General features: G+C 35.5%; 1 protein-coding gene across 24 annotated transcripts; it reads left to right on the top strand.

Moving 5' to 3' along the window:
- Positions 1-859: 859 nt before the first annotated feature.
- On the top strand, positions 860-12,815 carry LOC132050175 (pentatricopeptide repeat-containing protein At4g33990). Of its 24 annotated transcripts, none has more exons than XM_059441291.1 (7): positions 860-1,055; positions 2,183-2,266; positions 2,620-2,845; positions 3,507-3,666; positions 6,465-6,558; positions 6,679-9,078; positions 10,421-12,815. In XM_059441291.1, exons 4-6 carry the CDS (start codon positions 3,626-3,628, stop codon positions 8,917-8,919), a joined length of 2,376 nt encoding a protein of 791 aa, XP_059297274.1. In that variant the 5' UTR covers positions 860-1,055; positions 2,183-2,266; positions 2,620-2,845; positions 3,507-3,625; the 3' UTR covers positions 8,920-9,078; positions 10,421-12,815. The 24 variants fall into 24 exon arrangements, with proteins under 24 accessions (XP_059297274.1, XP_059297273.1, XP_059297270.1 ...); XM_059441290.1 differs by having other exon boundaries at positions 6,465-6,571; positions 6,674-9,078; XM_059441287.1 differs by having other exon boundaries at positions 6,465-9,078; positions 10,421-10,539; positions 11,163-12,815.
- Positions 12,816-13,303: the final 488 nt, after the last annotated feature.

Genomic DNA, 13,303 nt, shown 5'->3' with positions numbered 1-13,303 from the left:
ATTGACTTGTTATTTCACATTGCATGCCGTTCATTTTTCAATTAGAATTGCTTCATTATTTTTTCAAACATTTGAATTATATTATGGCATTATAGTTATAACTATTAATCATTTTATAAACATGCGTCCATGATATTCTTACAAAATATATGCTTTTAGCTTTTATAATTAATTAAATTAAAATATTATTAATATGAAAATTATATATCAATTATTTTTTACTTACAAATATATGATAATTAATTAATGTATTTTCAAGAAACAATTTGTATCTTAAATGTCTAATTTAATATCATTTATAAAGGCACATATTTGTAAATGTTAACTTTAACTTTTTTATAATTAGTTTTTATTTAAAATTTAATCAAACTATGTAATTACACATGTGCAACCAACAGTACGCGTGTAATTATACTGTAATTACGATATGACAGATAAACAGGCTGTGATAATTACTATACTGTGTAATTACTAGGTTGTGTATTTACTACCCTAATAATTACACCAATTCCAATTATCAGGTGGCTTTCCAAACAGACCCTAAGAGAAGGCAGGATTAAAGTTGCAACCCAATAATAATTTAAAACTAACTTATTACGTAATTCCTCTTGTGATACTTTTTACTTTTTGTTCAATGAAATTAAATTTTGAAGATAAATTGAATTAGATTAACTCAATATTTTAAAATTAAAATTTATTTATTAGAAAGCTACATGAAAAGTAATATAAGTTGTAGGCTTGCAGCTTTTCTGTTTTTTTCTCAAATCAATTTGATGAAAAATATATCTTAAAATATTGATAAAAGTTGATACATTTTGAATATCGGAAAGCGAAAAATGTGAAGGAGAAGTATCAAGTTTATTCCCACCTAAAAGTATTTTCTTCTTATACCAACCCCCAAATCCCAATCAAGTTGGGAAACGAAAAATGAAAAAAAAAAAAAAAAAACGAACAAGTTTTCTTGAGAGCAAATATAAATCCAAATTTCCAATAAGCGAAGTATAGCTAATACCCCTCCGCAAATTTTCATACCAGCGGAGATCCTGCAACAACCGGTATGTATATAAGGTGTTCATTTATCAAATCATATCTCTAGACCGCTACTCTTTTGTTTGCTTTGAAACTCACGGTAGTTAGGGTTTGCACTAGATATGGGATTCAGTTATTTTAAGTCAGTAGCTTCTTTGGGACAGTAGGTGGAAAATTAATGTAAATGTATAATATAAACTTCATTTTGCTGTTTATTGTTTTTATAAATGGTTTCTTTAGCATTTTACTTTTTTATTATTGGGTTCTTTTGTTAAGTAATAGGCAGAGAATTTGTCCAACTGTTGGAAATATGATGTTACGGTCCCCTGTTATGGGACGATGCTAGACAAAATCAGAGTTAATGTAGATAGAATTAAGAGAAGAGAGAACCTCAAAAACTTGTGCATATCTTTCTATTGAATTCAAATAACTTTGAATACAATACTGGTGGATTAACCACCCACCTAATAACAAGAAAATAACTTCCTACTAAGACTGAAATGAGAAAGTGGAGGAATAACCTCCTTACTGCTAACAACTCCTACAAAGAAATAGGAAACATGAATAATAGATAAGCTGAAGTAATCTACTTTCTAATTTCCTTAAATTTTCCATGCGTAAACCGTTGGTAGACTAAAGGGGTGCTAAAATATGATGTGAGATTTGGGCTGAATGAATCAGAATAGCTCGTTGTTGTGGGCATTGAAATCGTGCGTAAAGTTGGTTCATTTATTCACACAATTGCCTAAGAGGGAGAATTCATCTGGTTCGGTCCTTCATTGACTGCATTGCTTTAAATGTCGCTAAAAACCTTATTGATAATATTGGCTTGGGCCTCTTTTTCTAGGTTTCAGCTCATCTTGTTGCTGTATTTATGCTTGAAATCATAAGCACTGAACCTATGGATCGGGTCCTTCTTTGGCATGCCGAGCTTTACGATGTTTTTGTGTTACACTCACATTTTATACCGTTGCATTGTTAAAATGTTCATTTTACCATTGTGAATACTTTGCGTTTGATGATTATATTAGGTAAGTTTGAATGATCATGAGATGCTATTTTAGGTAGTGGTGCTGTAGTGTGTAAAAGTGAAAGCTTTTATTGACATCTGGATTTGTATGTTCTTCATTTTCTTTTTTCCCTTTCCATTCAGAAAAAAAATGGTGGCACATTTTGAAGGATGGTGTCATTTTGTCAACCAATCAGTAGAAAATTTTGAGAAACATCTTTCATGTAGGTATTCTTCTTGTTAAACCATTTTATTGCAACTAGAACCAGTCAATGGATGGATATTTTCCTGGCCCTTTTACATTTTTGTAGATAAAGCAACTTGGTAGTTCTCTAGTATTTTGTTTCTTTTTATTTGGTACATGAATGACAAGGATTATGGGCATTTGTAGATTTATAACTCAAGATACACATATGTTGCTCACTCCTATTGAGTAATCAATTGAACAGTTGATAGTCCAGAAATGAACAAAACATCTTTTTGGATTTCTTTTTTTTTTTTTTTTTCATTACCATTTTAACAAAAAAACCTCTTTTTCTTAATGAGTAACATATTTTTTATTTTTAATTTTTTATGGCAAGGGATCCCGTAGCCGCTACCCTTTGGGTGCGCACATGGTAAACTCTGCTCCTGTGCAATAGCCTGCAAACCACACAGGGGAGGTAACCCGCACTAGGCAAGCCTCGTGCGACGAGCTCGACCCAGAAAGCAAGTCCCCTAATATCGTAGGCAGGGGGTTTCGAACCTAAGACCTCCATTGTGGAAGTCTCATGTTCAACCAACTGAGCCACCCTTGCGGGTACATGGGTATGGATACTTAGTGCGCATTCTTCATGAAATGAACAAAACCTCATAATCTCTCCGAAGATTTGTTGCTTTCTTGTTTATAAAGAAATTTTCTTTTCGGAGGCCTACTGCTATTACTATTTTGTTTCTTTTTAAACAATTTCTTGACACATGTTTTGCCTTTACCAATTTACTCAACTGCAATAAGGGAATATTACCAGTAAGTAGGAAAACATCTGCTGAAGGGAACTATAAGATAAGATATTTATTTCCCTATTCTCATACTTTTTTTTTTTTTTTTGCACAAAAGATCTAAATCAAGAATATTCAACGCAAGATAGTTAAAGAAAAGTTAAGGTTTGGGTGATTAAGTCCAGCCAAAGGTTTAAACAAGTCTAGATTCCAAGGAAAGTTTCAAAGAGGATAACAAATAGAGTAAGTTTCTTTGCTTATTTATCCAAAAAAAAAAAAAAAGCTTCTTACTTGGCATATGCAACTGTCTTGCTCTTTCCTGATTTGGAAGCTGATGCATATTGATTCTGGTTTGCAATGAAAAAAGTCGTTTGACTGATCGTATAGTGATTGTAATCTGGTTATCCTTACCATTCTCAAAAAATAGTGATTGTAATGTAGCTTGTAAAATGTGATGCAACATTCTGAACCTTCTTCACTCACTACATAGGAATGGAAAAGCTGTCATTTGGAGAATCTAAATTTTGTTGGAACTGCTGGTGCTGCTTTTTGGTTGCGCAAACAGGCTGGTAAGGAGATTGTCAATATCTTGTCAGGATCAATAGTGCCATGTCAGTGCTGAGGTCAATACTGCCATGTCACAGAGGTAGGTAAGAACAATGTGGTGTAACTTTTCTCTGCTGGATTCGTCTCATAGTACTGCAAGCATTTATCTAGAACGTTCTTGTTTGATTGAAGATGTCTGGCAAGACTTCCATCTCACATTGTTTAGATTTTATTTGCGTTGCATTTATAAGGCACACAAAATTCAATTGGAAATGTGAATAGACGGTTGTTTTGATTGTTAGTAACTCTTTTTCTTTCTTGACTAGGTCAAAGAAGTATACATTTTTTAGTAGGTAATGAAGAACTGTAAACAGTTAAGGAAAACCATTTTGCATGCTGATTAAGTTTTTTCCCTCCAGACAAATAGGCATGTTTAGTCGCAACTGGAGAAAAACATACCTATCCTACACCCTTGTCAAAAACATACCTAGCCTACATGTAGATGATGAAAAGCCTAAACAAGCAAGTGGGCTAAGTTACTGATTGCATCTTGAATTGCATCCCCTTTGGGATTTTCTTTCTTTGGAAAATAGTCTTCTTGGAAGTGCTGATGAAGCACAAAGCCCTCTCACAGAAGTGCGAGGACATCTAGTGAATTTAAGTGAAATAGGGGGAATACTTGAACTAATATCACAAACACCAACTGTTGTAAGTAATACAATTGATAGGACAACTTCAAATGAAGTAAGATCACAAGTATTGCCAACCTGTAGTTCCCTTGATTTGAAGGAACTATTCAAGCTCAAATCACATGGTCATAGATTGATATAAAGAGGCATAAACTTCACTCCTGTGATACAACTTGGTTCATCCATAGGTAGTTACACCAATTACAAAAAAGCTTATACCCTATGGCGATCAAACCTCTATCATTTTTGAGATTTAATATTTGCTAGTTTCTCAATGTTATGGTGGTAGGTCATCCTAGATTATTTAACTTCTAAAAAGCTACCCTACGCGCCGTCTAGATGAGGGTCAAGCTGCTGCAAGCACAAGCACCGATAAAGCTTAGTATTTTATATTAACATAAATTGATGCAATTTTGTTCCTTATATAAAAGTAACTCGGATTGACACTTACACCCAACTAGCCAAGTACATAAGCTGCTATGCTAGTTTGTGTTAACAATGCCAAAATTTTCCTTACTTTTTGATGAATTAGACGAAATGAATATTTTTGTAGTGATAAAATGGAGAAAGGCAAGGGAAGAAAAGAGAAAGGGGAGAAAAAAGAAGAATAACAGAGGAAGAAGGGAGAAGGATAGGAGTGTGGAGAGGAGAGAGAGAGAGGGAAAGAAATAAAGGGTAAAAGAAGTCGAAAGGAAGAGGTATGGAAGAGAAGGGCGAGAGGGAGAATGTGATAAAATCAGTTCAATACGCCAAGTTATCTGTCCTAAAAAAATATACAGGTCATATCTATAGAATAGGCAGCTCTATAAGTTATAACTCATGAAACAATAGGTCTCTATGATAGATAAAACCTAATTTAAACTAAAAATTATATACAATCAAAAAAAGAAACGATGGTTATGCTTCTTTCATGGGCTACATCAAATTGATTCATAGGAAAGTAGAAATAAGAATGCAAAGAAGAGGAGAGTTAAGTCTATAATTAAATACAAAGCATAACATTAGCGGAACAGAGACTTCTAATTTCCTTAACGAAAAGGTCAAGGAGATAAAAAGACTACGACATCCTTCTATCTTGCACATGATCGACTGGAAGAGTTATATATAGCTTGCAATCCAACTCTCTATATCTGTCTATTCCTTTTCTGTTTCCTCACTGAAACCAATTCTGGAACTGCCACATACTTCAAAAGAACAGGCAGGTTGAATCTCATCGCTATTCTTGCATATATAAGAACAATTGGAGCTGTTGGAGTGGAACAATCTCAGATTCTTGATAATCTACAGGACCTTCTCAATTGTTAGAGTTGATGAATGTTTAGTCTAAATGTTTAGTCTAACCATGAACAAAAGAACCACTTGAATGTCTTAACCTTCAAGGGTTGTGAATGAACAAGTTATGACAAAAGGATGCAAGTGATGAATTGGTTGATGCGCTTCAATGGAAGTGTCTTGATGTTGATGGTTGGGAATGGTCATCTGACTCAAGAAGCCAAAGATGAGTCTGAGATTGTTCACCTCTTTCATTTAAGTTCTGAAAGAAGTGATATTTGAAAAGAAAAAAAAAATCATGTCAGTTACCAGTTTTAAAAAATAAAAAGTATTGGAAGTGTGAATAGGAATCTGTAGATTGTCGAAAAAAATATGCCCGTCCTATGAGTCCTCTTGAGAGCAATTTAAGGTGTACATATCCTTTAGGATAAAGTAGGTATCATAGAAGGATATTCTGATGCTTTTGATAGCAAAAATTTAAGTCATTCAAACGCCAACAACCTAATTTACATGTTTCATTTATACCTGAGAAGATTTCTACCATCTCAAGTATTGTTAATCTAGGTAATTTGTTCGCATACGTGGTTGTAATACTTAACCTGATAGGTCCAGACTTTGAGGGTAGTCAGAACTCTCTGATGTGCAACTATATAGCCTAGCCTCAAAATCTACTACATAAACATTAGCTTTCACGTATTCTTTAGCTGCATGGTTGGTAATTCCACATCTTATCTGGAGGAGCTTATAGTTGATTTACGTCTCTATTATCCTATTTGGATTAGTGGTGGCTTCAAATTCCCGTTCTGCTCTTTACATTATCGTGGCATTTTGACTACTGATATGATGCTTTCTTCTTCCTTTTGTACTTTCCAGAAAGAGGAAGGATTCTAACATGTAATTTTGGATATGCATATTGATTTCATTTTCGGTTGTGTCTGCAGATTATTATTGGCCTTCAAATGTTGGCGTTCCACAAAATCTCTGCCAGTCTCCTCTTTCTGTTGCAAGTTATACTCAAGTGGAAGTTGCAATGAGGTATTATCAAATGGTATTGCAAGCAAGGAAAAAGAGTTTGATTTTGAGCGTTTATTCCACTCTTGTACCGAAATCTACATTCTGAAGTGCCTTCATGCCCTTCTCGTTGTGTCAGGGAAGGCTCAGAGTATCTTTATTGGCACCAGACTTGTGAATCTTTATGCTCACTTGGGTGACGTTTCTTTGTCACGGAAGACTTTCTGCATGATAGAGAATAAAGATGCTTATACCTGGAATTCGATGATATCAGCTTATGTTCGTAATGGTCATTTCCGTGAATCTCTGAATTGTTTGAATGAAATGTTGTCCACAGGTGATGTTAAGCCTGACTTCTACACTTTTCCTCCAGTGTTGAAAGCTTGTGATAATATAATCGATGGTATAAGGATACACTGCTGGGCTTCAAAACTTGGGTTAGAGTGGGATGTGTTTGTAGCTGCCTCCTTGGTGCATATGTATTGCCGTTTCCAATCTTCTACCGTTGCCTTTAGCATTTTTAAGAACATGCCTTATCGGGATATGGGTTGTTGGAATGCTATGATATCTGGGTTTTGTCAGAATGGAAATGCTATGGACGCATTGAGCCTGTTGGATGAGATGAGATTAGAGGGTATAAAAATGGATTCAGTGACCATTGCAACAGTACTTCCTATATGTGCAGAGCTTGGTGATATTGTGCATGGGATGTTAATTCACTTGTATGTTATAAAGCATGGACTAGAATTAGATGTCTTTGTATCGAATGCCTTAATAAACATGTATGCCAGATTTGGTGAGTTAAGACATGCACAAAAAGTATTTGATGATATGATGGTATTAAGAGATTTAGTATCATGGAACTCTTTAATTGCTGCATATGAGCAAAATAATGTTCCCGAAAAAGCATTGAAGTACTTTCAAGCGATGATGATAACTGGGATTCGCCCTGACTTGTTGACGTTGGTGAGCTTAGCTTCTAGTATAGCTCAGACCAAAAGTTTTCGTTGTTGCGGATCAGTTCATGGATTTATATTGAGGAGATCTTGGATTCAGAAAGATGTTATTATGGGTAATACTGTTGTGGATATGTATGCAAAGTTGGGTCTTATTCATTGTAGTCGTAAGGTTTTTGACGAGATCCCTATTAAGGATGTAGTGTCATGGAACTCAATGATCACAGGTTATGCTCAAAATGGACTTGCAAGTGAGGCTATCAAAATTTACAACATGATGAAAGAGTGTGATAACATAGCACCAAACCAAGGAACTTGGGTGAGCATTTTGCCAGCTTATGCTCATCTAGGAGCATTGCAAGAAGGAACAAGGACTCATGGGTATGTTTTCAAAGTAGCTCTTAATTTGGACGTCTTTGTTGGTACCTCCCTCATTGACCTTTATGGAAAATGTGGAAGACTGGATGATGCCATGTCTTTGTTTCATGAGGTGCCTAGGATGAGTTCAGTCCCTTGGAATGCCATAATATCATGTCATGGTATTCATGGACATGGTAGGGTTTCTCTGAAGCTATTCAATGATATGCTGGATGAAGGTGTTAAACCAGATCATGTAACATTTTTATCTCTATTGGCAGCTTGTAGCCATTCAGGGTTAGTTGATGAAGGTAAAAGATACTTTCAAATGATGGAGCAAGAGTTTGGCATCAAACCTGTTCTAAAGCACTATAGCTGCATGGTTGATCTGTTTGCTAGGGCTGGGCGCCTAGAAACGGCATACCATTTTATAAAAAGCATGCCTTTGCAGCCTGATGCTTCAGTTTGGGGTGCTCTTCTTGGTGCATGTAGAGTACATGGAAATGCTGAGCTGGGTAAATTGGCTTCAGATCATTTGTTTGAAGTCGATCCAGAGAATGTTGGGTATTATGTTGTGCTGTCTAACATGTATGCTAATTATGGGAAATGGGAGGGGGTGAATGAAGTGAGATCATTGGTTAGAGACAGGGGGTTGAAGAAGACTCCTGGATGGAGCTCAATTGAACTAAACAATAAGATTGAAGTCTTTTATACGGGAAATCAGTCTCATCCACAATGCGATGAGATATATGAGGAATTAGGTATTTTAACTGCTAAGATGAAGACCTTAGGTTATACTCCAGACTATACCTTTGTATTGCAAGATGTTGAGGATGATGAAAAGGAACAAATTCTTACCAGTCATAGTGAGAGATTGGCTATTGCTTATGGAATTCTAAACACTCCTCCTAAAAGTCTGTTACGGATCTATAAGAACTTGCGGGTTTGTGGGGACTGTCACAATGTGACTAAACTAATTTCTAAGATAACAGAGAGAGAGATTATTGTAAGGGACTCCAATCGCTTTCATCACTTCAAGAATGGTATTTGTTCGTGTGGGGATTACTGGTAACATGCGCTCCATAGTTTTGCAGAGAAATTTTAACCTAGAGGTTGATATCATCATAGTGTAGCTGCTGCAAGAAATGTAATTTGTTCTTCTCAAGCTGCGGTACTATCCTGTGAATGATGAATTCTCGCACTCTGGAATGGAATAGAGATTTTTATGAAGGTAATCGTTTGGTTCTCTCGCATATTTACTTTTCTTTAGTGTTGTAGTTACATAACTGTGATTTGATGCAAGTAAATTAAGAAATTTTACACTTCTTTAAATCACTGTTAACAAATTTTCTAGGAAAGAAGAGTATATATCTATTTGTTAGTTTTAACGTCTTACCAGACATTCTTCTAAATAAGCTAAGTTGACTTAAACTATTTGATATGCTTGTCTGCTGTGTGGCAGAGACTAGGGCTAGCAACGGGGCGGTGCGGGTTTAGACATATGCGGGTTCGGTGCGGGGCGGCGTGAGTGTTATACTTATAACTTCAGGCTATCTCTATTTTTTTTTTTTGCCCTCGTTCTTCCTGTCTCGGCAGTGCTCCCTATCTCTTATTTGTGTGTCCATTGTTATTAGACTTTTCATGCATAAACTTTATCTGGAATAGTCGATCATAATATAAAAAACTACTCCCAACTATTCCTGAAAGAAAAACTTTGGGGAAGATCAAGTAGACTAAGAACTATGTATCTAAGGTAATTTCATGTTTCTAGTGCACACTAGCCAACTTTGGTTATTTATCTGATGCATTATTAGTTACTGTTTGTTCTGGAGAGTTTAATGGTTTAAATAAACTTAATTATGAGATGGTTATGTATTTTTCTGTTTTTCAGGTAGTTCATAATGTAAGAGTTAAATCTAAATATTTAATAGCTGCTCAAAAGTTAATTAGATTTAAACTGGTATTTAGTATAATTTGAATGCAACTTTCGTGGGAATTTAAAAAAAATGCGGGGGCGGGGCGGGCTGAAATTTTGCGGGTTAAGACAACCCGCACCGGACCGCACCGTTGCCATCCCTAGCAGAGACATGCTTATTTTTTCCAACTTCAAACTATTAGATAATTTATCGATAACCTTTTTGATTTGTTGTCTGAGAAATGTGGGGCATAATAAAGAAAACTTCAGGAAATAGAGTTTTCACTTATGTCACTTTCCTATATTTCCTGTTGCAGACTGCACAGATGTGTATAGTGTATATCAGTCTCTTGGCTGTGCTGGACCAACTCAAACAATGCTTATGCCTCATTCCACCAGCCCTGAAGATGAGAAAACAGTTATTGAATTTTCTGGTAAGAATTTTGTGACAGGTTATTGAGTATGAAAAAGCTGTGTGTTTTTTTTGAAAATATTCATTGATTTTGTGTATGTGTCACGAAACTTTTGATATTAGCTTATTTTTTTTGTTGGAAAAAACTTGCTATATATGTTTTATTGTGACAAACTTGCTATGTATGTTTTGTTGTGAAAAACTTGCTATTATCTTTCAATTGAACATCCTACTATTTTCTGTCAGTATGTCAGTTTGACTAGGCTGGTTTTTGCCACATGGAGGAACATATGCAGTTGTGGATTTATACTTTACTAGATCATGGGAATGCACTAACTTATCTTATGATTTTACCTTCGTGTTGTGTAAGTTGCTGATCTCTAGGATTTGTATTCTGAAGTCTCAAACCTGTATCCTCAAACGCTTCATTGGCCTCCTTTCTATATTCTTAAATGATTGCACACCTGAAGAGCTCCAGGAATTTCCCTCTTTTATTCCCCCACTCGCCAACACAATAAAAAAACCAAATGATTAAGAAAAGAACTAAAATATTTAAACCTATTACATTTGTCACCTGTTGAGTCCATTTAGCTAACTCTTGGACTTTGATGTCTACTTTTGGACGGAACCAAATATTTCTTTAAGGCATTATTTGTGCTCTTTCTTCCATTATAGTCGAGGCTTCATGTTGTACAAGTGTATTTGTGCTATTTATTCCTTTATTGTTAAGGTCTTCTCATGTACAAGTGTTATCTGTTCATACACATCTGTATCTAGATTGGTATGCCTTTAATGTACGTGGAAATTCAGCTTTGTTAACTTCTTGGTTAGTGTTTGCTTTGAGTTAATAATTTAAGAAAGTATTTTGGGTGTCGGATTAATTCATGTCTCGAAGCAAGGTTTTCAACTCCAATTACTGTTGCAACAGGACAGCAGAAAATATTAACAGGAATGCCATCAAGTCATGTTTGTCATTTCATCTTGGCAGGTTCCATGTTTCACTCTCTATCACAGTGCACAGCTCTCTACAAACAACCGATCGAGCACGAGATTGGCAGGCGCCAAACCAAAATCAAAGGTTGTTGCTACTTGCTACCCCAGATATTTCGCCGAAGGGAAGAAGCGAACCTCTGAAAGTGGAGAAGTGTTCTGCTCTCCAACTGTGCAAACTATTATGATAAGCTTCCTGTATGCAATTCAGCCCTACTTGCTTCCGATTTTTCACAGTACAATGTTACAATACTTTCGTGTTGGGTTGGCTTCTTAAGAAAGTTTCTGTCCATGGGGACCTTTTATGTCCATTAAGTACTTCAATTCATGGAAATGAGTTATTTATTGAAACCATTGTATTCTTTGTTTGATTGTTCTACATTGGGATGAGAAGAGAAGATTCCCTTTGCAGGCACTTTTATGTAGTTAAGCTTCCTCTGGTATTCAATGCTCTTTGTGTTGTATGAAGTTATGAACATGAGAATGCTTGGTTGACGGTAAAGGCAGTCAAGAGTCCAATACATGAATATTGTATTGGAAATATCCAACTGAGTGATTTGAGTGTTCAGTTAACACATTCAAGAGTGCACATCAATGTGGAGGAAGGGGTATTAATACTGTATTAATGATTAAAAAGTTAATGATTCTTATGAAGATGGTCAGTCTGGGAAGACAATTTTATGATCTATCAAGTGACCTTGAAGTTATCTTTGATCCTATACTACTGAAACAAATGCTCTGTAACGATGGTCCTTTTCAAATGGATGGGTGGTTGAAGTGGGCTTTAAGAATTATGATTCAACATATTGGTATTAAGAATTTTACTGCTGCAATTCAACGGTTTGAAAATGTGGACTCATTGTCAAGAAAACATACTTGTGTTATGGTACTAGTTTACTATGTGATGGGGAGTTCTGAAACATACCAGTTATTCCTGGAAAAGTTTTATGAGAACTTTCAGAATTCCACCCATGTTTGAGTTACATTCTGGAGCTTATACAACTATTTGAAGCTACTGATACAAGCGATAAGGGATATTCTTCTGAGCTACATGTGGAAGTTTCATTCTTGGGAAGGTTGGGAGAATTTAGGTGAACTGCAAAGTGACAGGAAACTGCTGATGACATTTCAAATAAAATAGATGCAACTAATAAGTTCACAAGTACTTTGATATTTTGATTGCTCTAATATCTACACAGTTGGTCTCTACTGTATATCTTGACCAGCATAGAGACTACACCAGAAGATCTTTTGGCTGAGAAGTCTACTGTCTCTTGCTTCTTTGAAGTATCCAGAATTTGCTGAATCTGAATTCAATGTCGAAACATTGTTAGCCATGTTAAGAGAATGGGCGAGGCACTTCACCAAGGGAGAAACTGAAAAGGATTGTGGTAAGGTATATGATGGTGAATACACTTGGAGAATGGTACTTATACGTTGATTATAAGGGGGTTGCTAAGTTTTGGCAAACTTAGGGAATTGACAGATAGACCGCTGAGTGTTTTTTAATAAGAGTTTAGTTAATTACATATTTTAGTATGAAGATGTTTATATTTTCATTTTTGGTCCTCCTCATTCACGTGTTCTGAAGAGAGGGTTTGTGCATTGAACTAGCTGCTGTTTTGAGCTTATGCATGAGAATTCCTAGTTATATCTTCTCAGCTAGCTTACTTTGTTTTCTGCAATTTCCTTTCATTTCAGCTCCAAATTGCATCATCTTCATTCTGTGCTTATCATCATCACTATTTGAGTAACATGGATATGAGACTGTATTAGAGAATTGACTGCACTTTCACAAATATCATCTGAACGATAAGTTGGTCTCATAGCTTTCAACTTTTTTTAATGGGGGGAGGGGAAGGGAAGGTGGGCTGTGGAGCCTACTCAATTACTCCCTCTGTCCATGTTTATTTGTTCATTTTTGACTTGACACACCCTTTAAGAACCAATAAATAAAATAGTAATTTTACTATGTCACTCCGAATTATTGTAAGTCATCCAAATAATAGGAAATGAATAGTATACTTACTAATAAGGATTAATACGTATACAATGATAAATTATCTTTTGGTTTTTCAAACTGGATAAGTAAAAGTTAATATCTATTTTTAGTACAATGGGTAAGTAAAAAAGTGGACG

This window comes from Lycium ferocissimum, chromosome 3, assembly GCF_029784015.1.
Source record: "Lycium ferocissimum isolate CSIRO_LF1 chromosome 3, AGI_CSIRO_Lferr_CH_V1, whole genome shotgun sequence".
Taxonomy (NCBI): domain Eukaryota; kingdom Viridiplantae; phylum Streptophyta; class Magnoliopsida; order Solanales; family Solanaceae; genus Lycium; species Lycium ferocissimum.
The sequence above is the reverse complement of the archived record's forward strand: the minus strand, read 5'-3'. Positions and strand labels throughout refer to the sequence as shown.

Coding starts and splice junctions, on each gene's coding strand:
- LOC132050175 (XM_059441278.1), top strand. CDS start 3,626: ATGTCAGTGCTGAGGTCAATACTGCCATGTCACAGAGGTAG. Junction 3,667..6,464: donor CTGCCATGTCACAGAGGTAG/GTAAGAACAATG, acceptor TTGTGTCTGCAG/ATTATTATTGGCCTTCAAAT.